The 26,412-nt window shown below is 45.5% G+C and overlaps 3 protein-coding genes across 3 annotated transcripts in view; all 3 read left to right on the top strand.

The window, feature by feature from the left end:
- Positions 1-26,412, top strand: part of LOC142891082 (NLR family CARD domain-containing protein 3-like) — a 163,413-nt gene that overhangs the window by 40,973 nt on the left and 96,028 nt on the right. The window lies entirely within an intron of this gene.
- The window catches only part of LOC142891186 (NLR family CARD domain-containing protein 3-like), a 183,854-nt gene continuing 158,566 nt past the window's right edge, over positions 1,125-26,412 (top strand). The window contains exon 1 of the mRNA XM_076030648.1: positions 1,125-1,181. The gene's annotated coding sequence lies outside the window, so the exon portion shown is untranslated. The remainder of the gene's footprint in view (positions 1,182-26,412) is intronic.
- On the top strand, positions 23,213-25,665 carry LOC142891182 (NLR family CARD domain-containing protein 3-like). Its single transcript, XM_076030642.1, has 3 exons — positions 23,213-23,479; positions 23,866-23,942; positions 24,141-25,665. Exons 1-3 carry the CDS (start codon positions 23,346-23,348, stop codon positions 25,529-25,531), a joined length of 1,602 nt encoding a protein of 533 aa, XP_075886757.1. The 5' UTR covers positions 23,213-23,345; the 3' UTR covers positions 25,532-25,665.

Raw genomic sequence — 26,412 nt, 5'->3', positions numbered from 1 at the left:
TGTCTAGGAGAAATAAATGAAACAACTTTGAGAGCTCACCTTGGCAAAATCTTTCCTCCATGTTCCACCTGTGCATCTGACCCAATTACCCATTGTTTCCACCTGTGCCTTTTTACCCTGTGTGTTTAAATATCTGGAACTGCAATGGTTATTGAATTATAAATGAGACAAAAGAAGTTTCCCTCAAAATCTTTCATGGTTTTGATCCTTGCCAGATGTTTCTGTGGAGATTTCAGAAGGACGTCAATGAATCAGAAGGAAACCAGATCATTTGTTTTGCTCTTCTCCCTCTCTGCTGTTTTCTAGCAAGACTTTGAAAATGTTTTCACTCTTTCTTTCTTTGTTTTTAAAACTGAGCTCAAACATATTTCAATGAGTCAATATTCTGAAAGTAAAAAGCATCACAACCACTGACCTGTGTGACCTTGACCTCAAGTGATCTTTCATTTCTGCCTGTATATTTTCTTCTGTTAATGTTTTCGTTGTTTGGAAATTGTATTGTTTTCTTTATGCCTTTTGTGTATTAAACAAAATGAATGTGAAACAAAAAGAAAGATACATGAGAGGGAGGAAATTAAGATATTGGGACATCAGGATACATCTGTGGTGAGGTAGCACCTGACAGAGGCGCCTGTGGGCTGCCCCCTAGTGCCCAACTGGAGCTCCTGAATACTCTTTCATAAAATCTACTGAAGAGTGGAGCTGAAGGAAGTCTCCAAGCATTGCTTTGACTTTCTACACAACACAGGATGATTAGGAGCAAGTTTTGATTTTCTTCAAGTTTACAGACTGTAGGTGGCGCTAATGTTCCCTATAATGTGACATCTGGCATGTGACAACTTGAGTTGGACCTGAAGAAGTACAAGACAACCATGGAGGGAAGATTGAGTGATTCCAGAAACTGCAGGAAGGCTGTGATACATTTAGGGTACATATAGTGTGTGTGTGTGTGTGTGCGCGTGTGCGCTCTTGGTGTTAGCTACCCTGCTGATATATAAGCAGCTCCTTCAGTTACAGGGTGAATCAACATCAGCAGGTTCAGCAGGTTGTTTCAGGTGCCGCATTTGTGGGCGTGTTTGCACCTGCATGTCATTAGCGCAAAAACCTTTGTGGATCCCCGCATCTGTGGCCGCAATCTCGCCGCAAAACACGCCACATTTTACTGCTACGCGCCCTTCTTTGTGGATCTGCCCCTGAGTGGTGACTTTTAGCAGGAGGCTGTCAACACAGGGCTAACTCAGCTGCTTTGTGTTGGATGGTGAGTGGAGTGAAGCTGCTCCACTGGAGTCCAGGATGGAGATGAAGATGTGACAGTGGCAGAATGAGGAGCTTTGATCAGTGTGAAGGATTCATGCAGACAGTCAATCAACACAATCAACACATTGAACACACAAACACATCACATCCTTCCTTCATTGGGCAGCAGGCAATAAAACAGCAGTTGGATCAAAGATGCAGTGGAGTCCAAAGAGACGCCAGTGAAGGAACTCTGATCCAGTGGAGCTCAAACCTGCAGTGACTTTACACACAACTGAGCATCATGTTGAGTTGAAGCAGCAGATCAGAGCAACACTGTCAGTCACAACAGGACGTGTTGACACTCAGTGGCTGGAACACACTGGAGTGTGAAGCTGCACTGAGTTCCCTTGGTGAGACTGAGTTCCCTTGGTGAGGACACTAGTGGAGACACTGAGAACCTGCTGATGAAGATGATGATGATAGTGGTGGTGGTGGTGATGATGATGATGGAAGCAGCTGATCAGCTTGTCGATTCTCTGCTCTCCTTCATTCAGTGTTCTCTCAGAGCTTGAGTGTGCAGTGGTGTCTTCAGTTCTGCAGTCCAGCCCCTCCCACCTCACACACCTGAGTAAGAACCACCTGAAGGATCCATCAGTGAAGCCACTGATGGATCTTGTCTACAGCAGAGACTATCAACTGGAGAGTGTGAGGTTAGTACTGGTTTGGAACCAGTGGATGATGGTTCCAGCACCAAAGCCAGTTGATCCCACAGCAGAGGTCCAGTGTTCCCAGTCACAGTGTGAGAGGAGGATGGTGACGTCCAGTTGCTCCTCATTCATCCAACATCTGCTGCCAAACTGCTTCTTCTCTCAGTTCACCACCCAATTATTGATCAGTTCATCTTCATCAGGCCTCAGTATCAGTCCAACACTCCATGGCCACATGACCTTCATATGTTCCACACTTGACATGTGACTGAGAGTCTGCTTCTTCTGACCAGTCACTCCATCATCTCCATCAACAGTCAACGTCTCTGTGATGATGCGTTCAAGGACCGTGAGTCCTGACTGCTGCTGTCTCTTCTTCTCTCTACAGGTGGAGGTGGGATGATTATTGAGGGAGTGTGGAGGGGCAAAGTGGCCTCCCCACGAAAAAGGGGATCTGGACCGACCGGATTGAGGTGGTGGAGTAGAAGGAGGAGGAGGCAGCGTCAATTGCAGGAAGAAATTAAGTTTTATTCTTTTAACCCAAAAACCATAAATAAGCGACAGGAGACAGCTTCACAGTCCTCTAGTCTCTCACCAGACTAGTCGGCTCTCCCTCCCACACCAAAATGAGCGCCCCTTATAGTGGGCAGCATCCTAGGGCCAATTGGGCCACCCCACTAACCGTGGTGACCTCGACACAGTTGAACATTTCCAAAACAAAACAACAACAAAGAAATACATCCTTCAATAAACACAATCCAATCCCCCTAAACATACAAACCCTTAAATACAAATAAACCCCACATCCCTTAATTACCGTATTTTCCGCACTGTAAGGCGCACTTAAAAGTCTTGTTTTTTTCAAAAAACGACAGTGCGCCTTATATATGGATTGATTCTGGTTGTGCTTGCTGACGTCGAAGCGATTTTGAGAGGTACACTGTCCCAACAGTGTCTGGAAGTATCGATGTTTTGTTTCATTGTTGTTTTCTTTAAAAACACGCGAAAACTACCTGGGTTGTCGTGCGATCTTGCAATCCTCGCGTGAACCGATCGAGACGCTCTGCTTGTAAAACGCGTCCTGTGTGGGAGGGTGCTGGAGCGTCAGCAGAGCGTCAACGCGGTCGCTCTATTGCGTAGATGAAGTGAGACAGTGTTCAGGAGTCCGGCGGTGCTGTAGAATCAAGCACTGATGGAACGTAATCGAACACCTTCCGAACCGTGGTAGAGAACCTCCGGTGGATTTCAACTCGCGTTGGTAACATATTTCTAGCGGTATCATTCTGTTTTTTATTTGTTACAAACAAGTTTTAGGGTTACTGTGAACGCAGTTAATAAAGTCTGACGGACTTATCTCTGATTCTTTTGTTTCGCTTAATGCGCCTTATAATGCGGTGCGCCTTATAGTGCGGAAAATGCGGATGCAGGTGAGGTGTGGGTGAGCAGCATGGTGAGATATGATGGTGTGAGATGATTGACCAGTGCACAAACTGTTACAGGTTGGGAAATGGGAGAGAATGGGAGTCGCGGTGCTCCGCGCTCCCGACACCGACACCCTGCTCACGCCACCCATTCCTCCGCCCCAAAGCACGGCAGGGCACAAGAACAATATGAAATACAAAATAAAAATCCCCTACACAACCGTGTGTGCCACTTTGTGTGTGTGTGCTTGTGTGTGCGTGCGTGTGCGTGCGCACGCGTAAAACAGCGTCTCTTTCGCTCGCTCTCCCGTGTGGGCAACGCCACGCTGCCGCGTCCTCGTGGGGGAGACAGTGAGAAGGGGAGGCGGAGATCGCTCACTTTCTCACAGGGAGGATGAGGAGGAGAGTGAAGAGGAGCACTCCAACTAGTGGTGGCTGATAGAACCACAACTACTGGAGATGAGTGACACACCGAGGCTCTGCCCCTCCTCCACCTGCAAGCTACACACACACGAGTCGTGCTCCAAGTGGACACTCTAACACTGTGTGGGCGTGTCACGACCTTTGACCCCAGTGGAGCCTGGTGGCTGGCGGACTGGTTCTCCCTACAAGCTGCTGTGGTTACTGGGAGAGACGTCCCAGAAGCCACTGGTGCACTGGAGGTCAACCATGACTGACTGCTGTCCTCCTCTCTGGACGCCACAATCTGAAGTGAATCCAAACTTTTGGAGGCCATTAATGAAACAAAACATTTGTTGATTCATTTTTGAAAAACATTCAAAGGTTGTGACAGAATCATCTGGAGTGAACTGACCAGAGGTCAAAGGTCAGAGGTTTGACTAACTACAAAGACCATAATTAATTAGATTATTTTCTTTAATCGAGTCCCAGCACTAATAAATATATATTTGTATGCGTACCCCTATAAGTCCATCAATGTTTAATGCACCTTTTTTCTTGAGCAGTATCACTAAATCTCCACCTGCTTGTCTTTGCATGTTTAGGTAGATTGATATCTATGTAGATCTATGTTAGTAGCTTCAATGTGCTGTGAAATGTGGCATCTTCACCAATACTTGTATCATTTGACTCAGGTGTTTCACCTCAGCAACAATCACAGTTGTTGCTTCTTCATGTTGTTCTTTGATTTCTTGTCGTTTTATTTCTTTAGCAGCAGTGAAGCCCACACCACATCTATATTCATCATATGTATACAGCGTAGGATGATCCACCATCTCCAGTGTCGGGACAGCCTTCTCATTGGCCTTCTCTTGGAGTGCCAGACCCCGTCCCCAACCTTCAACTAGTGGATTTACTTCATTGACTTTAGTTCAGGTTCAGATTTTCCTTGTGGTTCTTCTTTGGTTCTGATTGTCTTCGTCCTCCCTCCAGAACTTCGTCTAGGACTGATTCCAGTGTTTTCAATAAATAGCTAAACACCCTGGTGGTTCTGGATGGTTCTGGATGTTTCTAAGAGTTAAATTCCCTGGTGGTTCTGGATAGTTCTATGGGGTTCTAAGAGCTAAAAACCGTGGCGGTTCTGGATGGTTCTAAGAGCTCAACAACCTGGTGGTTCTGGATGGTTCTAGGGGGTTCTAAGAGCTCAACACCCTGGTGGGGCTTCACAGACACTGATGTGGTTGCAACTTTGCTTCATTGTCCATTGACATTAAAGGTGACCTATTCTACTCATTTTGGGGCCTTTGTATTTGATGTCTGGCTCCTCCAGAGCAGCAACACATGATTCCCAGCACTGAAAGCTTTGTAGATCTGTGTATCTCGCTGCATCGCTTCCTCCTATTTCCTGCATCCTGTGAAAACTGTTTTGCTTCACTCCACCCCCGGCCTCCTCCGTGTCCGCCTCCCACCCAGCTCACTGCGCTGTGATTGGTCAGACTCTCGGTGTGGGAGTTGAGAGTAAAGGAGTGGAAAATCACAGCGATCACAGCAGGGAAGGAGCATGGGGAGTCTGAGTACCAATCAGAACATTCAAAGAAAGAAGCACACTAGCAGGTTGGAAGAGAGTAGTTCAGATGAAGGCAATAGAGTAACACGCAAAAAGGTTTCGAAGGGGGAGTTTCAAATTATTCTGAGCTACAGGAAGAGGACGAACACATCAAACTAAGCCCCATAGCGCTGACCAGAGAACTAAGAAAGAAACTTGGTGAAGTGGAAATGGGAAAATCTGGTGGCATGGAAACTTATTGGTCATGTGTCAAACGGAGGAGCAGAGAAATAAAGCCATGCAGGTGGAAAGTATATGCAAGAAGGTGGTGGCTGAAGGAATGGTATTAGGGCTAGAAATGGGTCAGAACCGGGATTCCAGTAGATGAAGACTTGGAGAAAGTAAAAAGGAGTCTGAGTGGAGGAGAGGTCAATTCAGACTGCAAACAACAGGTCATGGGCAAAGACAAGATAGCATGGCAGTCCTTCTGTAATCTCCAGGGTCCATTCTCCCAGAGAGACTTCAAATAGGGTGCATGAGCTTCCCAGTTAGGTCTGATATTCCACCACCACTTAGATGCCATCAATGCCAAAGATATGGACACATAGCTGCAGTTTGCAAAGGAAAACAGAGATCATAGGTTGGAAGAATGTGAAGAGGGAGCGCAAGATAAATGTTGCACTGGTGGGGGACAACACAGGGTGACATATGGTGGTTGCCAAGCTATAGACAGAAGGCAATAAAAGCAACTCCAATCAAAAGAGCCAGCAACTGAAGCTATGCAGAGGCAGTGAAGAGAGTAAATGAGCAAAGATGATTAGAGAAAATGATTGAGGTTCAACACAATGTAAAACAAGAAGGGGATGAGGCATTAGAGGTGGGAAAAGTGCTTTTGTTGATGGCCTACATAGTAAAGTGTACTGATCAAGTCAAAGACAAAACAGAGGAAATGAGAATAATTGTAAAGGGGGCTGAAAAGTATTTGGGAATGAGGGAGGCATCCTGGGAAGATATCAGTAGAAAACTGGAGGCTGACAAGAAAGCAGGGGGAGCAAATGAAAAGACAGACTGATTATATTACAATGCAACACTAGAGGTCTCATAGCAAATGGTCAAGAGCTAAAAGCTTTGATTAGAGACTTTAAGAAAGCAGCAGACATCTGCTGCATTCAAGAAACATGGCTGAAAGCAGTATTGGATTGGACCATTGAAGGTTCTGATAGTGTGCATAGAGATAGAGGAGAGGCAAATGGTGGTGGATGTGTAATGTTGATGCAACAAGATACACAATACAGTGTGGTGGGCAAAGGAAGGCAAATGGAATATAGAGTCATTGAAATTTGGGCAAAAGAGGCAAATATGAAAAGAGTTCATTTTTATAATGCAGCTAACAGTAGGTGGTCAGAAGCCTTGGATGAACTGGCAGATTATCTAGAGGGCAAAGTGATATGAGGTGGGGATTTGAATGCACATAGCACCTTATGGGACAGTAAGAATGATAGCAATGGAGCGGTGGTAGAAGAATGAATGGAGACTAAAAATCTGCTGTGTCTTAATGACGGAAGAGGGACAAGAGTTGATGTTAGAACAGGGACAGAATCAGCGTTAGACCTCACGCTAGCATCACATTCACTGGCAGCTATATGTTGTTGGGACGTGATAAAGGAAAGCTCTATAGGAAGTGACCATGATCCAATAATGATAGAAGTGCCATTGAATCTACAACACCAAGATACAGGGAGAGCATAGGCGCGCTCATTTAGTGGTGCTGAGTGGGAGAAATTTAGGCACATTAGTCATAAAGACATTGGACAAATTCATCCAAGTCTTGATATTGATAGCTTGAATCAGGGGTGTCCAAATAACAGCGGTCCGCCCGCAAGAAATGTTATAAATAGAATAGAATATGGCCCGCACTTCAACTTTTGCCTGAGTGTATTGCACTTCTTAGTGTTAACACCAGGGGGAGTGGCTCCCACTGAGTGCAATGCCGTTCCCACTTTAGGTGAGTAGAAAATATATCCACAGTACCCGTGTGTTAATAAGCATGCATGTGCAGGTACACATGCGACAAATATCAATAATGCGCATCAATTCTGTCACTGCCCTGCTTTTGCACACCACTTTCTTATGCTTTTTCCTTGTTAACACACAGAGTAGAGTACACACCGCTGTGCACAGTGTACACACTGCACACGCAAAGTCAGCTGATCTCATCTGATGCAGATTTGCTCCTTGATCGAGTGACATCTGTCCGGATCTTTGGCACGAGTGGCATCGGATCAGCACCACAGCTGGATGGCCCGGTTTACACACCCAGCGCAGCTGATACTCAGCAGAATAATTGACTATTTAATACACTAACGTTAAGGCTATATAGCTCATTTCTAGCAAGTGGCCCAGCCGCTCCTATATTTTTATGTATGTGGCCCTCAGTGAGAAAAGTTTGGACGCCCCTGGGTTAAATGAATATATTTGTGCAGCTATTTTAAAAGCTGCCAAGAAAGCTACGAAGTTAAAGGGAGTTGGGCAAAGAAAGAAGGTTGTTCCATGGTGGACAGTGATGTGCACATCGATATCGTTATCGATATATCCATCGCTAATCAGAGTAAAACATCGTATCGACATGCGTACTTTTGTTTTTTAACCACAACCGTGCAGCTTACTTCTGACTATTGGACAAGCCAAAGCCCACTGCAGCAGTGCATGGAAGAGCAGAGAAATGGCGGTGGCCGGAGGAGAGTCTGATTGGTTAAGCGTTAAAAGGAAACGTAGCGTTGTGTGGTCATATTTCTCACCAGTGGACAAAAACCTTGCGCAATGCCATTTGTGTGACAAAAGAGTGTCGCACAGGAGCAACACCAGCAACCCGTTTTCACATTTGAAGAGCACGCACCCAACAGCACATAAGGTTTATAAAGTTAGGCTAGTGGATTTGGCTCGGCTTGAACCTGTTTAGAGGAGCGACACGCAACCCCTCTTGATTTGTAGGAAGCTGAAACCAAGCAGTTGCAGGTCCAGGATTCCTCTCCTTCTACTCCAGTTCCTCAAAAGACGTTGCAGGAGAGCTTTCTTGGACAAAGCAAATACCCAGGTGGGTACAGGTAGTAAGAAAGTGCTTTTCGAATACTTTTCCCGTCATAAAGTTACTGTTACTGTTTTAATTTGAATCATAGATTCACTGAAATGAATATAATGAATGGGAATGAATCCTATTCTTCACTCAAATACAGTGTTTTTCTTACCAAGAAGACAGTGCTGTCTGCATAACTTGTGGCTTCATCTTTGACCTTATTAGACCAATTGTTGATAACATCTGTGTAGATTATTGTCAACTATTCTTTACTTTGTTTAAAAAATATGTATGTGTATTTAGAACTCAGCTGAATGGAAATTCAAATCTTTTTCAGATGATTCCCAAAGACCACAGGACATCACAAGAAGCCTCTCTAAGATGATAGTTACTGACATGCAGCCCATCTCAATTGTGGAGGATCCGGGCTTCATCAAGTTTATGAAGGTGCTTGAGCCACGCTATCGTCTACCTGGACGGAAGACCCTGATGACAATACAAATACCACATTTGTATACTGAGGTGAAAACAGCAGTGAAATAATTTTTATACAGAGCTTCTAGTGTTGTCTTAACCACTGACATGTGGACCTCCCGGGCAACTCAAGCCTTTTTGACAGTGATAGCACACTGTATAGATGAGGAGTGGCAAATCCAGGCTTACACCCTGGACACTGTCATTGTTGTAGAGGATCACACTGGTGACAGAGATCACAGATTGTGGAGGACTGGGGCAGAAACAATAAAATACATGCAGTTGTTGCCGATAATGCACCCAACATGGTCAAAGCTGTCAGGACCAACATGTGGAAACATATTCCATGTTATGCTCACTCATTAAATGTCGTAGTCAAAGACTCAATGAAGTCTGACCAGAGTTTGATGTCAGTAATTGAAAAGTGTAGCGCTGTTGTGAGTGTTGGGTATATTTCCACCATAGCTCCAAAGCAACAGAAATGCTTGAAAAACAACAAGATGCATTGAGACTGAAAGAAAAGAAATTGAAGCAGTCAGTCGAGACAAGATGGAACAGTGTCTGGAACAATGTTGGAGAGGCAAAGTGCTGTCTGAACAGCAACAAGCTGCTCAGACAGCACTTTGCCTCCTTGGTAAAGCCAACCTCTGTCTTAGTGAGGAAGACTGGCATTCTATTAGCCAGGCTATTGAAGCCCTCAAGCCATTTGAAGAGGTCACTAGAGAAGTGTCCGCAGATAAAAATGCCACACTTTCTAAAGTTATACCTCTGCTGTCTCTGCTCCAAAGAGCAAGTGCGTCTGCTGGGCCCAACGCTAATATACTGGCATCACACCTTGCAGAGAATTGCAGGAGGCATTTTTCCAAGCAGAGAGCAGAACTCTATTCTGGCAGCCAGCACTTTATTAGACCCTACATTCAAAAATGTGGTCTTTTCAGACAATGGAAATGTTGAATCTATGAGGTCCAAGCTCATCGGTGAGATGCAGAAAGAACACCACACAGAAAAGCATGCCAGTGATGCCCCAGTTTCCAATAACCTGTCTGTCAGTGTATCAACCTTCTCAGTGTTGCAAGCTTCTCCTACTCCTTCAACTTCAAGGTTATGGCAGGACATTGACATGCAGGTTTGGGCTTTAGAGGGAAATGGCACAGTCAACACTGACGCATACATCCAAATAAACCAACACATGGAGGATAAAGTGAGGGCCAGGAAAGAGGACCCTTTGGGTTGGTGGAAGAAAAACGAGCAGTCACTTCCAATGCTCAGCAAACTGGCCAAGAAACACCTCACTGTTGCAAGCAGTGTTTGGTCACAAAGACTGTTTTCAAAGGCAGGGGAGTTACTCAGTGTTAAGAGAAACAGACTGAAAGCAAAAACATGTGAACATGCTCTTATTCTGAAACTCAAATTTAAAGCTTGTGAGCAGTTAAGAGAAAAAACAAACACACACTCACACACACTCTACACATGTAGCACACATAAGTATGCCCATGGTTGTGTTAGGGAGATACAGTAGGTGGTCTTGCAGAACTGACCAATCATCATGTTCGCGTTCCTTCTTGTTGTATTGTTTGTTTTTGTTTTTTTGTTTCGTTTTTTCCTGTGTACAGTCCGCCGCTCACTGGCCAAGATGGCATCGGCAAGGTTAGACATAGTTTGATTTTGTTCACTAAGTAGTGGCTTCTTATAGATTCATTTTTCTTTTGTCTTACGTTGTTGACATGGTTTGGTGGAGCTTCCGCCTTCCCCAGAAGTGGCACAACATGGCATGTGTGACGCATTTTATCAGCAGATGTTACGGAGGCGTGACCAACACCTGGCACACCTGAAGCAGTATCCAGGAGAGGTGAACGAGCAGCGGGAGTGTCCTTCACACTCCTCCATAACATCTGCTGATAAGACGCGTCACGCATGCCATCTTGTGACACTTCTGGGGAAGTGTCAACAAGGTAAGACAACCAAAAAAAAAACCATGTCTCAAAAAACAAACAAACTAAGTGTAACACTATCTAATACCGGTTGGTTGGAATAGATGTGTGAGTTCCACCCCAAAAAACACACGATGAAGAGCAGTGATGTTTTGGAAAGAATCATAATCAACTAACCCAAAGATACAGACTTTGCCATCACAATACTGGAAAAACAATGAAATAAAATAAAATCAAAATCAAGTTGGACACAATAATCAATAAACACAGTTGTCAAAATCCAGTGATCAACCAATACAAACACATTCACACCTCGATTTCACATTCAAAAATAAACTCTGAGATCTCAGGAAAAAAAAAAAAGTAATAAAACCCAAAATGTCTTCTCTGTAAATAACAGGGATAAAAAAAAAAAATAAAAAAAAAATGAGTGCACTCAAAAAAAAGAAAAATCCTACCACCCTCTCTCAGTGCAGGTCCAGTCAGTACGGTAGGAGCAGGTGGTGTCCAAGATGAAAAAATGGATCAGTTGCAGCAGGAGACGGTGGACGGCAGCTACGTGATCCAGCAGGACTCCAACCCAAGGAAAAAAACCAGCCGGGAACAACTTTCTGATGTCTTTTGGACGGCAACAAACGGAACGACAGTCACACAGGAACTTGGAACGCCCCTGGTCCTCTGTTGTCTGTATTTTAATTGCGATCAAATCTTCTTCTAATCTTCTTAATTGTTCTCATAATTTTCAATAAAACAGCTCTCTTCACTCGCACGACCACATGGACATGCACCGCAGGCAGGGAGGGAGGAGAGAAAAAAACGCTCAAAGATCATCCCGAATTGAGAGGATCACTCCCCATATCCCCAGCGCACGGGAACAGAATAAATCACCGCTACCTGCCTTAAAAGGTTCACATATATATATATATATATATATATATATATATATATATATATATATATATATATATATATATATATATATATATATATGTATACATAAAATGTTTTTCAAAGGTTTTGTTTTTCATTGTCATTTTAAGTTATACTTATCCATAATTATTTCTTTTTACAAAGTGTATTATATTTTGTATCTTTTTTTATTGAATGACTTTTATTTAGTTATGATTTATATTTTTATTTATTGCACTTTATTCTTATTCATAATTTCTATATTTATATTAATTTAAATTTGATGGCACTTTTTCTTTCATTGTTTTTCATTTTTTTTGTAATAAATATATACGATATAAATATATGTGAATATATATACATGTTGGCTGAAGGAAAGTGATGTAAACTAATAGGAAGTACACACTACATGTATTTTGACTGGCAAAAGGCGGAAAAATAAAAATTGAGGGGAGGTGTTCAGCAAGGACTTTTAACAAAAAAAAAAAAAGCTTGGATGGTGAAAAACGCATATAGTGTGTACTTCCTTTTGTCGCTAAGTTAACGTCACTTTCCTTCAGCCAAGCTCGGAACGATCAGGTATTGACTACTAATCCTGGTCTGAAAACCCCGCCCAGCGGCATTTGATTGACAAACCAGTCCATTTGGTAAAGGCAAAGACAAAAGGAAAATTACTTTGGTTTTGCCTTTGCCTTTGCCTTTTCCATTTGCAAAAGGCAAAGGCAAAGGCAAAAAATGTTGTCATTGGTTTTTCCATTTGTGTTTTACAATGCCAAAAGGGAAAAAAACAATGACAAAAATAAACCCTTGTACCTCTATTTCTACATTTATTTATTTATTTTTAAGTTTGGCACTCCTGTGATTCCATACGTGTTCACCTGACTGTCACTTATTTTTTGCTTTGACGTTGTGAGGACTGTTATATCTTGTATGCCATGGCTGGAGTTGGTGAATTTCTGAAATCACCTTTGGTGAAATTATTGGACGGGTATACAAAAGAGCAGTTATTGAAAATTGTGGAACATTTCGACATTGAGATTTGTGATAAATGTTTAAAAGATACTGTGAAAAGTGTGCTGAAAGCCAATTTTTTGGAGAGGAAGGTGTTGGAAGAGGGTGCTGAAATAAGTTCTCTTCCGTGTACGGTAGATGCGACTGGTATAAATCCATCAACATGTGCGTTAACGTTCAAACAGCAAAAGGAAATGTTAATTCTGCAATTAAAACACAATGAGGTTATGCATGTCATGCAACAGCAGCATGGACGCTATGAGACCCAGAGTGAACAACCTGCTGCACTCTGAGCACTAAATTCAGATGATGTTCATTCTCATGAGTATTATTATTCATTGACTTTATTTCATTCATTTGATGAAGGATGTGTGACATTTACACTTATTGTCATCTATTGATCTCATTGTTTCTCTTCTCTTGTTCACTTTGAACTATTTGAATAAAATAACATCAGTAATGTGATATTGTGGTTGTGGTCTGGTGAAGGGGGGGTGGTTCAGCCAGGGCCCAATAGGACTTTATGCATAACTCACAACATGTATCCCACATGTAGATATATGTAGACTAGATCAGGGCTCCAGCTGCCATTTCCAAACTCATCCAGACAAACTGAATCTCATGCAATCAATGTCTCGCATTTGAGCTCACAGCTTTCATGTGAAACGCTTCACATTAGGAATAAGTGACAATACAATATGATGTTATGTCATTAAGTGAGATATTAGCATGGTTATACCTCCTATTAACAGGAGTTAGAGGTTTGCTCATCCTACTGTAGGTGGCGCATTATGACAGGAAAGGCATGAAGGAAAGACAGACAGCGGTGATGAGTGGCAGATGAGTGACAGGGGAAGCAAACTGTGTCAGAGTGGCAGCATTGCAGGCAGCATCTGTACAAGAAGAAACTATCCAAAGAAGAAGAGAGTCATGAAGGTCTCTGGACTGGGCTGTATTAAGGTCAGCATCAAAACACAACGGAAAGAATTGGCTCATGGCACTCCAACAAGGTCGTGGACATCACTTTGATTGTTCACTCACAACACATCTTCTCCCCATTTGTTCTAAAGTGCAGATTCTGCTGAGGGAGGAGGGGCCACTTCACATAGAAGTGCTTTTCCAAAAAATGCACTAAATTCATCAACATTTCAGCACAGTGACAAACACAATGAAATGATGGAAACTAAACCACATACATTGCATATACCTGCCATCAGTCTATGCAATGTATGCTAGAAATCAAAGCCATAAGCAAAAGGCCATTCAAACATTGCACAGATATAGATTAGACAGACAGCTGCATACTCAACACATAGTCAGTGTTCAGCATTAAGAGGAGAATTAACACTGTCACCAGACATTTCAGAGATGCCCATGGTGTTGAAATGACTGTGATAGCAGCGACTGTATGAAGTAGTCATGACTAGAACAGCTGAATACGGCCGTTTCCATGTTGCTCAGCAAAAAGCTTTCCAAATGTATCTCCATCTAATGCTTTAGTGCCTTTTGATGGACTGCTGAGTGCAGCCAAACTCCATGCCACAATATTTGATGACCTTCCCCCACCACTTTCAATAAGAGCCGCTAGCCTACCACAAGAAAAATAATGCACAACGCTAAGACGTCCAAATGTAAAGAAGTTCTACTGGTACGTTGCGGCCCAGTTCAAGCACTGCTAGTATAACTTGTATATATACAAGTCACTTTGTACACTGTCTTACAAAGTGCATTCTATGCACGCAAAGTGTAGTCTCTCTCTCCAGAGCAACAGCTCCAAAGGCTGGTTGAACAGTTGACCGCGGCATGCGGGAACAAACAAAACAGTTTACGTGTCCTTGAGCTCGTGCTGCAGAGTTTGCGTAACGCCACCAGAGATTGGTTGCGTACGGGTGTGCAGGAGTCTCCAGAGAATGGGTGGGCATGTCAGCTGTGGCCCACCTTTTGTGTCGGTCAGCCCGTCCTGGCTGTACAACACTGATGTTCATGTGAGGTGTAGTGTAAGGTGTGGTGTGAGGTGGAAAGGCAGGTGAAATAGCAGGGTGTGCTGGAACAGGAGTGCTGGAGGCAGTGATGGTGCCGTTGCCACCTTCTCCTCGGAAACTCTTCGTGCTGTCCAAGCACCAGATTGTGAAAACGATGATCCAGCTGATGAAGAAAAGGCAGGCCAGCGTGCCCCGTTGGCCGCAAAAGCCTGGCCTGCGGAAAGGGTGCCAGGACACCGGACGTTCCATCTTGCTGCTTTCGTTGGAGTGAAGCGTTTTGATTCACCATTCACTCGTCAGCTCCCGGTGTCCTCGGCGTCCTCGGCGACAGGTGATGATCCGGCACGTGGCTCTCCTCCTCCCTCTGAAGTGCCTTTGTCAGCTCCCCAGCGACGACTCGCTTGCAGTGGCTCGCGTGGGTCCAGGTGGCCCTCTCGGCAACTTTGACGGCGGTCTGCGTCACCAGGAGCACCTGGAACGGCCCCAGCCAGCGATTTGCCTTCCAGCTTTTTCTCCTGAGGTCCTTCACCAGGACGTAGTCGCCAGGCCTCAGGCAGTGGAGCGGTCCCGTCGCAGCCTGAGGCAAAGCAGCAGACACTTGGCGCCTTACGTCTGCTAGAGCGGATGCAAGGTTGGAACAATAGGTTAGTATTGTATCTTCACACAAGGCCGTGGAGGGGAGTGCCTTTCTTCCTGTAGTCATCCCAATCTGGGGAGGAGCTGCAAACAAAACTTCAAAAGGACTGAGATTAGCGCGTGCGCGTCTCCTCATTCTCATGTACATCAGGACAATGGGAAGAGCTTTTGGCCACGGCAGGCCAGTGTCGGCACAACACTTGGCCAATTTGCTTTTTAACGTCCCGTTCTCACGCTCTACCGCCCCACCACTGGCAGGGTGATAAGCACAATGTTTTCTGAGGTCAATGCCAAACAGTTTGCCAATTTGATTAAATGCCTCGTTTGCGAAATGTGTCAAATGTACCATTATCGCTGGATACTTTGTTTGGAATTCCCCATCTGGGAATTATCTCAGTCAGCAAGGCCTTGGCCACATCGTTGGCTGATTGTGTGGCGCTGGGAAACGCTTCGACCCATTTCGACCACATATCAACCATGACCAGACAATACTTTTTCCCTGCTGATGGTGTCAATTCGATAAAATCCATCATGACATGTTCAAACGGTCTGGTTGGAGCCGGGTGTGCTGCTATTGCTGCCATCTTGACTGGTCGTCCTGCATTTTGTGAGAGGCAGATTAAACACGCTTCACAATGCTTTTGTGCTACGACTGAAAACCCTCTAGTAAACCAAAATTGATTGATTAATTCCAACATCCCCCCTTTTGACACATGGTCTAAACCGTGCGTCAATTTAGCGAAATGTGAAAATAAATGCTTTGGCAGACACGGGTTACCGTTTGGTCCTTCCCAAATGTCAGTAACGCGGTCCCAGCGTGCGCCTGCGGAGCGCCAAGCGGCCTTCTCCTTCGCTGTGGCGAGGGACTGCATCTCAGCCAGTGATGCATCAGCCTCCTCAAATGAGGCTGTCATCATCGGGGCTGACGAGGGTGCAGGCTGCCTTGCAGCGGACTTTGCTGCCGCGTCAGCTCTGGCGTTGCCCTGGGAAACAGGGTCACGAAGGTTAGTGTGAGCAGAATATTTACACACTGCTATTTGGGAGGGCAAAAGTATGGCCTGCAAGAGGTCAGCAATAAGCACATGATTTAACACCGGCTTCCCGTCTGACTTGAGGAAGTTCCTGCATTTCCACAGTGCCCCGAAGTCATGAACGACACCAAACGCATAACGGGAGTCTGTGTAGATTGTGACAGACTTGCCCTCTGCAAATTTACACGCTTCAGTTAGCGCAACCAGCTCTGCCCCTTGTGCTGAGAGGTGACATGGAAGGGAGTCAGAACAGATGACCTCCGAGTCGGAGACAACTGCGTAACCAACTCTGTTGGCGCCTTTGTCGTCCCGGAACGCTGAACCATCTGTGTAGAAAACAAAATCAGCATTAGCAAGGGGTTCGTCAGTCAGGTCAGGTCGGGGGGAGCAAATTGTGTCTAGCTTTGCTATGCAGTCGTGTGGCTCTCCGTCGGTGGGGAGAGGCATGAGAGATGCTGGGTTAAATGTGTTGCACCTCTTCACAGTCACATTCGGCATTTCGAGCAGACAGGTGTGATAACGCAGGTACTGTGCAGCAGAGAGATGTGACGTGCGCTGCTCTGCTAGAATCAGGGACACTGCGTGCGGTACCAACAACGTGAGCTGCGCATATCCCACGATGTCACGGGATGCTGACAGGGCTTTTTCAGCGGCAGCTGTGGCGCGCAGACACTTTGGCAGGCCCGCCGCAACCGGATCGAGCTTTGCTGAAAAATAACCAACAGGTCTGAGGTCAGTGCCGTGTTTCTGCAAAAGAACAGAAGTCATGCATCCTTCTCTTTCATCCACAGCCTGAACGAACGGTCTTGTGGGGTCGGGGATGCCTAAAGTGGGCGGCGACTGCAGGGCCTTTTTCATGGCTGTAAACGCGTGTTCAGCTTCCTCAAACCAGGCGAGCTGAGATGACATAGTCATGTTCGGCTTGTGAATGAGCTCCCTCATTGGCTTCTCGAGGATCGAAAAATCTGGAACAAAATTTCTACAGTACCCACAAAGGCCCAAAAAGGACATCAGCTGTTTCTTTGTGCGCGGCTTGGGAAAAGATGAGATAGCTCCAATACGCTTCTGGGAGAGCGTACGACCTTGGCCTGATAAGACATGGCCCAAAAATGTTACAGTGTTCTGGCAGTACTGCATTTTCTGAAGGCTCGCTTTGTGGCCTTCTGCTGCGAGGTGTTTGAGCAGACTGACTGAATCAGCGCGGCATTGTTCCTGTGTTGGGGCTGCGATCAACAAATCATCCACGTACTGCAGCAGCGCAGAACCTTTTGACAGCTGTAAGGAAGCGAGGCTGTCGCGGAGGGCTGCATTAAAAATGGTGGGAGATTCACAGTAGCCCTGACACAGCCTTGTGAAGGTGTAGGGTTTGCCGTTGAACTCAAAAGCGAACCAAAACTGGCTATCCGGGTCAACAGGAACGCTGAAAAAAGCATTGGACAGGTCAACAACTGTGAACCACGTTGCATCAGTCGGAATTTGTGACAAAATCGTGTGTGGGTTGGGCACGTTCGGTGCCCTGGCGTGGACAGCAGCGTTAACTGCTCTCAAATCTTGAACAAACCTCCAGTCATCACGTTGAGGAGGAACTCTGGCCTTTTTCACAGGGAACATGGGTGTGCGCACTGGCGAGTCGGGGCATGGGACAATGACACCTGCTTCGAGAAGAGAATCAAAAACAGGAGTGATCCCTTCAACAGCTTCTGGTTTCAGGGGATATTGCGGCTGGTTGGGCCGAATATCACTTTTGGGTGTGATCTTCACCGGTTCGGCACCTTTGATCAGTCCTACATCGTATTTGTGAGCAGCCCACAGTGAGGAGGGAACCTCACTCAGTTCCTCGGGCAGCTGTGATATATCCGTAAAACATGCAAAACTGGTGTTAAAACGCTCGCCGTCACATGTGTCTGCTAGATGCAGAGAGCGCAGAGCTGGTGCTTCCAGTGGAAAATCAGTCTTGTGCACTTTCAGAGAGGGGGAATAAAAATGTCCCCGCTCATCCGGGTGCCAGTCTTTGGTTGACAGGCATTTTGTCACGGAGGGCCCTAGGTCCTTCCACTCATCGTCCGGACTCTTGGAGAGTGAAATGTGTGGAGTGGACCCTTGGACAGAAAAAAATGCACTCTGCTCTGGTGTGAGTGTAACAGAGGCAACGCATCGTTGGGGGCCCAAAACAAGGTTGAAACTAAAAGGTCATCATTCACGCTTGAAAAAAACTTACTCTCAAACACATTGTTTCTTTCATTCGTCACACTGGCTGTGCAGTGCAAATTAGGAGCTTTCATGAAGTGAGCATCACCTGGAACTTTATCTTTGGCCGCCGTTATCAATTTTTCAGAGGCCTCGAGGGGAAACAACCATTGGTAGACATGTAGGAGAGGCTTAGGAATTTGAGCCAAGGTCGAAGAAGATAACGACCTGGCAACAATTAGCCCGTCGGGGGTGGAGATGAGATTCATGCCTAAAGCTAGAAGCAAATCTCTCCCCAACAAATTCATCGGACACACTTCTGATAATATGAAGCTGTGTTTAATTTGTTTTCTAGATGCACATGTCTCGTTGTCATAATCAATGCAAGTAAGTGGAGCGGTGAGAGGCTCTCTTGTCTTCATTCCAGCTGCCCCGATAGAGTAAATGTATCTCCCAAATGTATTGTGTGAGTGTGTGCACCCTCGGCCGTTATCTCTGTCACCCCTGTGCTCCAGCGCACAGCGCTGTTCACACGTTTTTTCACTTGTTTCCTGTCCCTGACTTCTGCTTCAGTTTTCCAAATTGAAAAACACCTATCATGATCTTTGATGATCAGAACTGCATATTTGTTTGTTTTTTTCTTTTTTGTAACCTTTTCCTCTGCTATCTTCAATTTTCCCCGGAGGTTTTTCAATTCCTCCAAACTCAGTGATCCCCCTGCTGGGAAACCATACTTTTCAACCCAAATTTCCAACATGTCAAGACAATCTGGACCATATTTTTTTCTCATGTCGTCCACAATTGGTCCCCGCTGGGGAACAGCAGCAGCCACTTTGCTCTGGTTCTTCCCCATGTCTAGCTAGACTTACCCCTCCCGACTTTTCACTAAGTTTTCACAAACTTTCAAGTCGGAAAGTTACACAGGCGTCCCCGTGCACCCCTTTTTCTTACTAAGGCGCAAAAAGGTAGAGAAAAAACTCACCCCTTTGGTAGTTACCCACCAAAGGCTTCCGGCTCACTTGTGGAGCGGGAATTCAGTGTTGATTCAGAATCAACACCTACCTGACAGGCACGGTTAACATATGCGCTCCGTCCTGCCCCGGGACCGTTCGTAGACGACAAGGAAAACAACCCACCGGTCACTGATATGTCTGAGACAAGAACAATTACTTCTCACCCGATTTCCGAATCAGCACTTCCCCTCCAGGTTCGCTTGGATAGACGTGAAGCCGATCAGATCCACTCCAAAACATCGATCCTCTCGTCTCTGAATGCTTGGTTCGAGGTAGAGGTGGAACGAGGAGATTCCTCCGTTCCTGGTGGGCCCTACCCTCGACGTCCCAGAGTTTCACTGACGGGTCTCCAGCTATCCTGTTCGTGACGCCAAATTGTTGTGGAAAAGAGCGAAGATGCCGATGCAGGAATGCTGGGATAATAAGTAATTTAATGAACAAACAATAAAATAATGGATCGGAGCTCCGAGGCCCAAAACACAGTAAAAATGGGAGTGCGAGTGCATGTGCAAAGAGGGAAGGAGGAAGAAGGTCTTTTATACAGTAGACCGGGAGGGGAAGAGATAAGGAAAGAACAGGGAGGAGAACAGAGAGAGACAAACCAACAACTATACGATAGTTGACCGATTTCACAGCTCATATCCTGTACAGGGAGAGGATGAGCACATCCGTGGCAGGCCATAAAGGAAAATGAAATACGATGCATATATGTTAACCTAGGATTCTAACAGTTTACACGTGCTACTAGTGATCATACAATATAAACCAAGATAAAGAATAACACAAGAATACTTTTCCATTACAACCTGCATTGGTGTGGTTCCGTGTTTACCTGGCGACGTGAGGAAGCCATACCGAGGCTGCAGAGCTGGGGAGTCCATCATAGACAATCCACATCATCCACTGCACAGCGCCATCTCCAGGCAGAGGAGCAGCTTCAGTGACAGACTGCTGTCAATGTCCTGACACACTGACACACTGAGGAAATCATCCAGTGTAGATGATATATTTCTATATAGAGTGACTCACTATCATTCACTCACCATCACATCCTGAGCCAGCTGTTGACTCTCTCATTCTAACAGGAAATTATTGATCAGTTCATCTTCATCACGTCTCAGTATCAGTCCAACACACTCTGTGTTGACATTGAGACCATATGTGACAGAGAGTCTGCTTCTCATCAGCAGTGAATCCATCATCTCCACTCAACAGCAGTGAATGTCTCTGATGATGCCTTCAAGGACTGAAGTGTGAGTGCTGACTGCTGCCGTCTCTTCTTCTCTCCTCAGATGGAAGTGATGTGTTCATGTTGAGGGAGGATCACTTGGTCCTGAGGATGGGGGAGGGCTCTTCCAGAGTGCAGCCAGTAGGGGGCATTAGAGGCTCGGCCTCCTTGTTGTCCTCAGGAGCTGACAGGAAGTGTCACATCCCTCAACAAGTGTCCAGTCTCATCACGTCAGGGAGAAACAGGTGCAGCTCTTCAAAGAGGAAATCATATTTTTCTCTCCTGTAGTTCTGTAAAGAGCCGCCAGGGGGCGCCCTGAAGTCAAAACTACCTTCTACTCCAGACTTTACAGAAAAATGAACACATGCTGAAAAAATAACAAATTGATTGACAGGCAGATATTTCAGACAGGTCACTCTATAATATGTCAATAAGAAACAATGTGTTCAAATGTGGCCTTGAACCTTCAAACCTTCCTATGACGTGTCGGCCCTCGCAGCTCCCAGTTCTGCCACTGAGGGGCGCTGTTTGACCAGTTTTTGCTTGTTTGGTTTTGTTTGTAGCCACAATGCAACCATCAGTTGTATCATACTGGGGAGTTGATCTTTCTGCCCTGCCAACAAGACATTTCCAGCCAATAGAAAAACTATGTCAACATAATAATAATGCTGAAAATAAATCAACCCAGATTGAGACAACAGCGAGGCTCAGACTCTCCAGACAGGAGTCCAGCATGTGGATGGGAAGTGTGAACAGTGTGGAGCAGTTGAATGTGTGGAAGATGTGGGCAGGAGAGGAAAAGGAGCTCCACGTCGCCTTTGATTGAGAAAATCTACTGAAGAGTGGAGCTGAAGGAAGTCTCCAAGCATTGCTTTGACTTTCTACACAACACACAATTAATAGGAGCACCTTTTGATTGTCTTCAAGGTTACAGACCGTAGGTGGCGCTAATGCTCCCTATAATGTGACATCTGGCTGAATGGGGAGCAAACTGCCAAATAATAAGTGACAAGAAGAGCACACACACACACACAGAGCATAATGTGACTTCCTGGAAGTGTGGTATCAGTTGAGGCGGCTGGATGGGAGGAGCCGCTGACATAGCTGATATACCAAGAGCGCACACACACACACACACACACACACACACACACGCACACATGCACTCTCTCTCTCTCTCACTCTCTCACTCAGCGTTATTGTGGAACCCACCGGAGTTCTAGGAAAACCCCGCCCATGCAGCTATAAACCCAGCCCCCGTGACGCCCTGTTACACTAACCTGGCCCCTGCTAAAGTTGCCCATGCTAATTAAATAATTTCCCCCCAAGAGCAAGGTTCACTTGGGGGGGGGGGGGCTTAATGCTGGACACCCTGCCAAAGTCAGGACTGGACCAGACCACATGTACAGTCAGCCATCAAAGAGGGTTTGATCAATAGCTCCCCATGACATCTCTACCTTGGAAAAAAGTGAGTTGGGCCAAATATTAATTTACTTGAAATCTGTAGTTTTGCACTCATGTTAGCCTTTATGGTTGTTTAAATTTGCACTCAGTGTACTGTTGCCTTTATGGTAAATCTTTGCACGAAATAGAATGTATTCTGTTTATGGGAGACAAATAAAGAGACTAATTCTGTATACGTTATTTCATGTACTTATTATTTTGTTTGGTGACAGAATACACTGATCAGTTGGTCATTGGGCAAAGGCCAAACAGGATTTGCAATTCAACTCAATCATGCATTCATTAATACACCAGTGCTGATTTTAGTGTATTCTGTTGTATTTGTACATAATGTTTATTGATTGTGGATAATCAATTTAAGCTAAAGCAGGAGGATGCAATGCAAGCCTGCAGACAATAAATAATAAAGATGATAAAGAAAGTCCATCAATTTACTACAGAATATTAAATATCATTAAGCCCTTTCTTTGCAGTAAAACGGATCAATGAACCGTCCATTGAAGCTGAAACATATGTAGGCAAATGCCATAAAATATAGCTTATATTAGCTTCCTGAGATTAACTTTAAATTAATTTGTAATAAAAATACAAAAATCAAGGTGACGTTCAGAATGGAGCGTCACATACCCCTCGGAGCAGCGGGGGTAGGGTTTGCATGCCGCGTGGGCGGGGTTTGGTGCGTCACCAGCCCCTTTCTAGCAGCGGGGGCGGGGTTTTCCTAGAACTCAGGTGGGTTTGATGATAAGGCCTCACTCACACACAGCATCATTTGACTTCCTGGAAGTGTGGGAGCAGTTGAGGCGGCTGGATGGGAAGAGCCACAGTGAGCAGCAGAAGCAGGAAGAGAAGCTGAAAGTGAAAGTTGTTCTGTGTCAGGCTCCATTTTGAGGCAGCAGCAGCAGCAGCAGCAGCAGCAGTAGTAGCAGCAGCAGCAGCTCAGGTGAGTCTTGACTGACTGAATAACTCATTCAGTGTGACGCTAGTCAACAATGTGACTTCAGTCTGGTTGATTTCTTCCTGTTCACTCGCTCCCAAGTGGAAGTCAGAGTGTTCTGAGCTCACTGCCTCACTTCCTGTTTGACCTCCAGCTCAAGATGAGCGTTCGAGTGGAGGAAGAGGAGGACGGAGCAGCAGCGTCTCCAGGGTTCAGCTGTGAGTCTCTGAAGAGTCACCACTCCAAAGAAGAACCTCCACTCTTCAGTAATGAACCTGGACCTCCGGAGACACAGTAAAAACACTGTGTGTGTGTGTGTGTGTGTGTGTGTGTGTGTGTGTGTGTGTGTGTGTGTGTGTGTGTGTGTGTGTGTGTGAAGCTGGATCCAGTGACGTCAGTGTTGACACTGCAGCTCCTTCACATTTCAAAGTGTTGAAATCCAGTTCAGTCCAAAGCCAAACAAGCATCACTGTAGAGAAACACAACCCAGTGTTGACTTCAAAACTGAGCAGAGCTGATGAAATCATTTCTACTGGGCAGACTGGGAGCAGAGCATCATGGGAATTAGAGCTGATTTAGAGCCAAAGTTTAAAATAAAGTTCATGTCAAAGACAAAATGAAGAATTTCAATAAACAAAGATTAAAAAGTGACGAGTTGATCAAAGTGTCTCCATCCACAGGAGGAGGAAGAGGAGGAAGAAGAGTGGTGGGTGTGGAGCAGCACTGCAACCTGCCAGTCACACCCAGACTGATCACAGTAAGACTGTCCACCTGCACCTCCTTCACTTCTGCCTCTGAGATCATGTCAGGACCTCCAGTGAGAAGATTCACTGAGGGACGTTGAGAACAACAGTCACACAGCAGCTTCACCACAGCAGCTGAAATGTTGTGGAGAGAAAATGATGCTCACACTGTCACACTGATGTTTTCTTCTCCTACCTTTTCTCTGCTCCAGAGGCTGATGATATTCTGCAGGAGATTCTACAGCAGCAGAAGATCAGTCTGGAGAGGAGATGTGAACGTGTGACTGAAGGTCAAGAAGGAGGAAGTCAAACCCTCCTCAACAGCATCTACGCTGACCTCTACATCACTGAGGGACTGAGTGAGGAGGTCAACAGAGAGCATGAGGTCAGGCAGCTGGAGACCAAGAAGACCAAGAAGAGCCTCCACGACCGTCCAAACAGGGGCAGCCAGATTTTTGAAGCCTCACCTGAGCAGAAGGGACTCAGAGTCAGAGTGGTGCTGACCAACGGCGTCGCTGGGGTTGGAAAAACCTTCTCAGTGCAGAAGTTCACTCTGGACTGGGCCCAGGGCCTGGACAACCAGGACCTTCATCTGGTGCTTCCTCTCTCATTCAGGGAGCTCAACTTGGTCAAAGAGCAGCACTACAGTCTTCTGGAGCTGCTCCATGTTTTCCATCCAACGTTAGAGAAGCTCACAGCAGAGCAGCTGCATGTCTGCAAACTTCTCTTCATCTTGGACGGCCTGGATGAAAGCAGACTGGCTCTGGACTTGAATAAGAAGAAGAAGGTGGTGACTGACGTCACTCAGAAGAAGTCAGTCAGCGTCCTGCTAACAAACCTGATCAGAGGAAATCTGCTTCCCTCGGCTCTGCTGTGGATAACTTCCAGACCTGCAGCAGCCAATCACATCCCTCCGTCATGTGTGGACAGGCTGACAGAAGTACGAGGCTTTCCCGATGACCAGAAGGAGGAGTATTTCAGGAGGAGGTTCAGAGATAGAGAAGATGTGTCCAGCAGGATTATCTCCCACGTCAAGGCCTCCAGGAGCCTCCACATCATGTGTGAGATCCCGGTCTTCTGCTGGATCACTGCCACAGTTCTGGAGAGCATGTTGAGCTCAGAGCAGAGAGGAGAGCTGCCCAAGACCCTGACTGACATGTACTCACACTTCCTGCTGGTCCAGACCAAGAGGAAGCAGCACAAGTATGGAGGAGGTCCACAGGAGCTGACGGAGGCTGACAGGGAGCTTCTTCTGAAGCTGGGCCAGCTGGCATTTGAACATCTGGAGAGTGGAAACATCATGTTCTACAGTGAAGACCTGGAGAAGTGTGGTCTCAGTGTGACTGACGCCTCTGTGTACTCAGGAGTTTGTACAGAGATCTTCAGAAGAGAGAGTGTGATCTTCCACAAAACCGTCTACTGCTTCGTTCATCTGAGCGTCCAGGAGTTTCTGGCTGCAGTCTACAGCTTCCACTGTCACACCAAGAGGAAGAAGGAGGTTCTTCAGAATTCCCTTAAATACACAAAAGCAGAGGCATCACAAAAAAATATGTTTTTAAAATTTTCAAATCTGTTTAAAAAAAAAAAAAGCCCCAAACCCTAACCAAACCTTGGACACCCTGGATGAGTTCCTGAAGAGGATGATGAAGGAATCCCTGCAGAGTCCAAACGGTCACCTGGACTTGTTTGTTTGCTTTCTCCATGGACTCAGTCTGGAATCCAATCAGAGACTCTTAGGGGGCCTGCTGGGTCTCACTGACAACCATCCAGGAACCTTACAGAAGGTCATCAACAACCTGAAGAAGATGAACACTGGTGATGTTTCTCCTGACAGAAGCATCAACATCTTCCACTGTCTGCTGGAGGTGAAGGATCAGTCAGTGCATCAGGAGGTCCAAGAGTTCCTGCAGTCAGAGAACAGATCAGAGAAGAAACTCTCAGCCATCCAGTGTTCAGCTCTGGCCTACATGCTGCAGATGTCAGAGGAGGTTCTGGAGGAGTTGGACCTCAGCAAGTACAAGACAACCATGGAGGGAAAATTGAGACTGATTCCAGCTGTGAGGAACTGCAGGAAGGCTGTGATACTTTTAAAGTACGAAAACACTGTGTGTGTGTGTGTGTGTGTGTGTGTGTGTGTGTGTGTGTGTGTGTGTGTGTGTGTTGAAAGTCTATGTGCTGTCATTCTTGGCCAGGTCTCTCTTGTAAAAGAGATCTTGGATCTCAAAGGGACAAACCTGGTTAAATAGTTCTAATAATAATTCAACTACAGAAAAGATTTGTCAGAATAATCAATAAAGTTCCCTAAAGCACAAATCAATGGTTGATAGAGTCAAAGATCTTCCAATTCATAGATATAGTGGATTTGAAAACATTAGAAATACTATTTCCAGGAAAGAATGAAAATCTTGCACTCAGTATTCTAAGTTTTTTAAAGTGAGAGAAAATCAATCCATGTTCAGAGGGTTGAGTGTCTTTGAATGATGG

This window comes from Nelusetta ayraudi, unplaced genomic scaffold (assembly GCF_046127955.1).
Source record: "Nelusetta ayraudi isolate G7.1 ecotype Tasmania unplaced genomic scaffold, CSIRO-AGI_Nayr_v1 ptg000028l, whole genome shotgun sequence".
Taxonomy (NCBI): Eukaryota; Metazoa; Chordata; class Actinopteri; order Tetraodontiformes; family Monacanthidae; genus Nelusetta; species Nelusetta ayraudi.
This window is presented reverse-complemented; position numbering and strand designations above follow the sequence as displayed.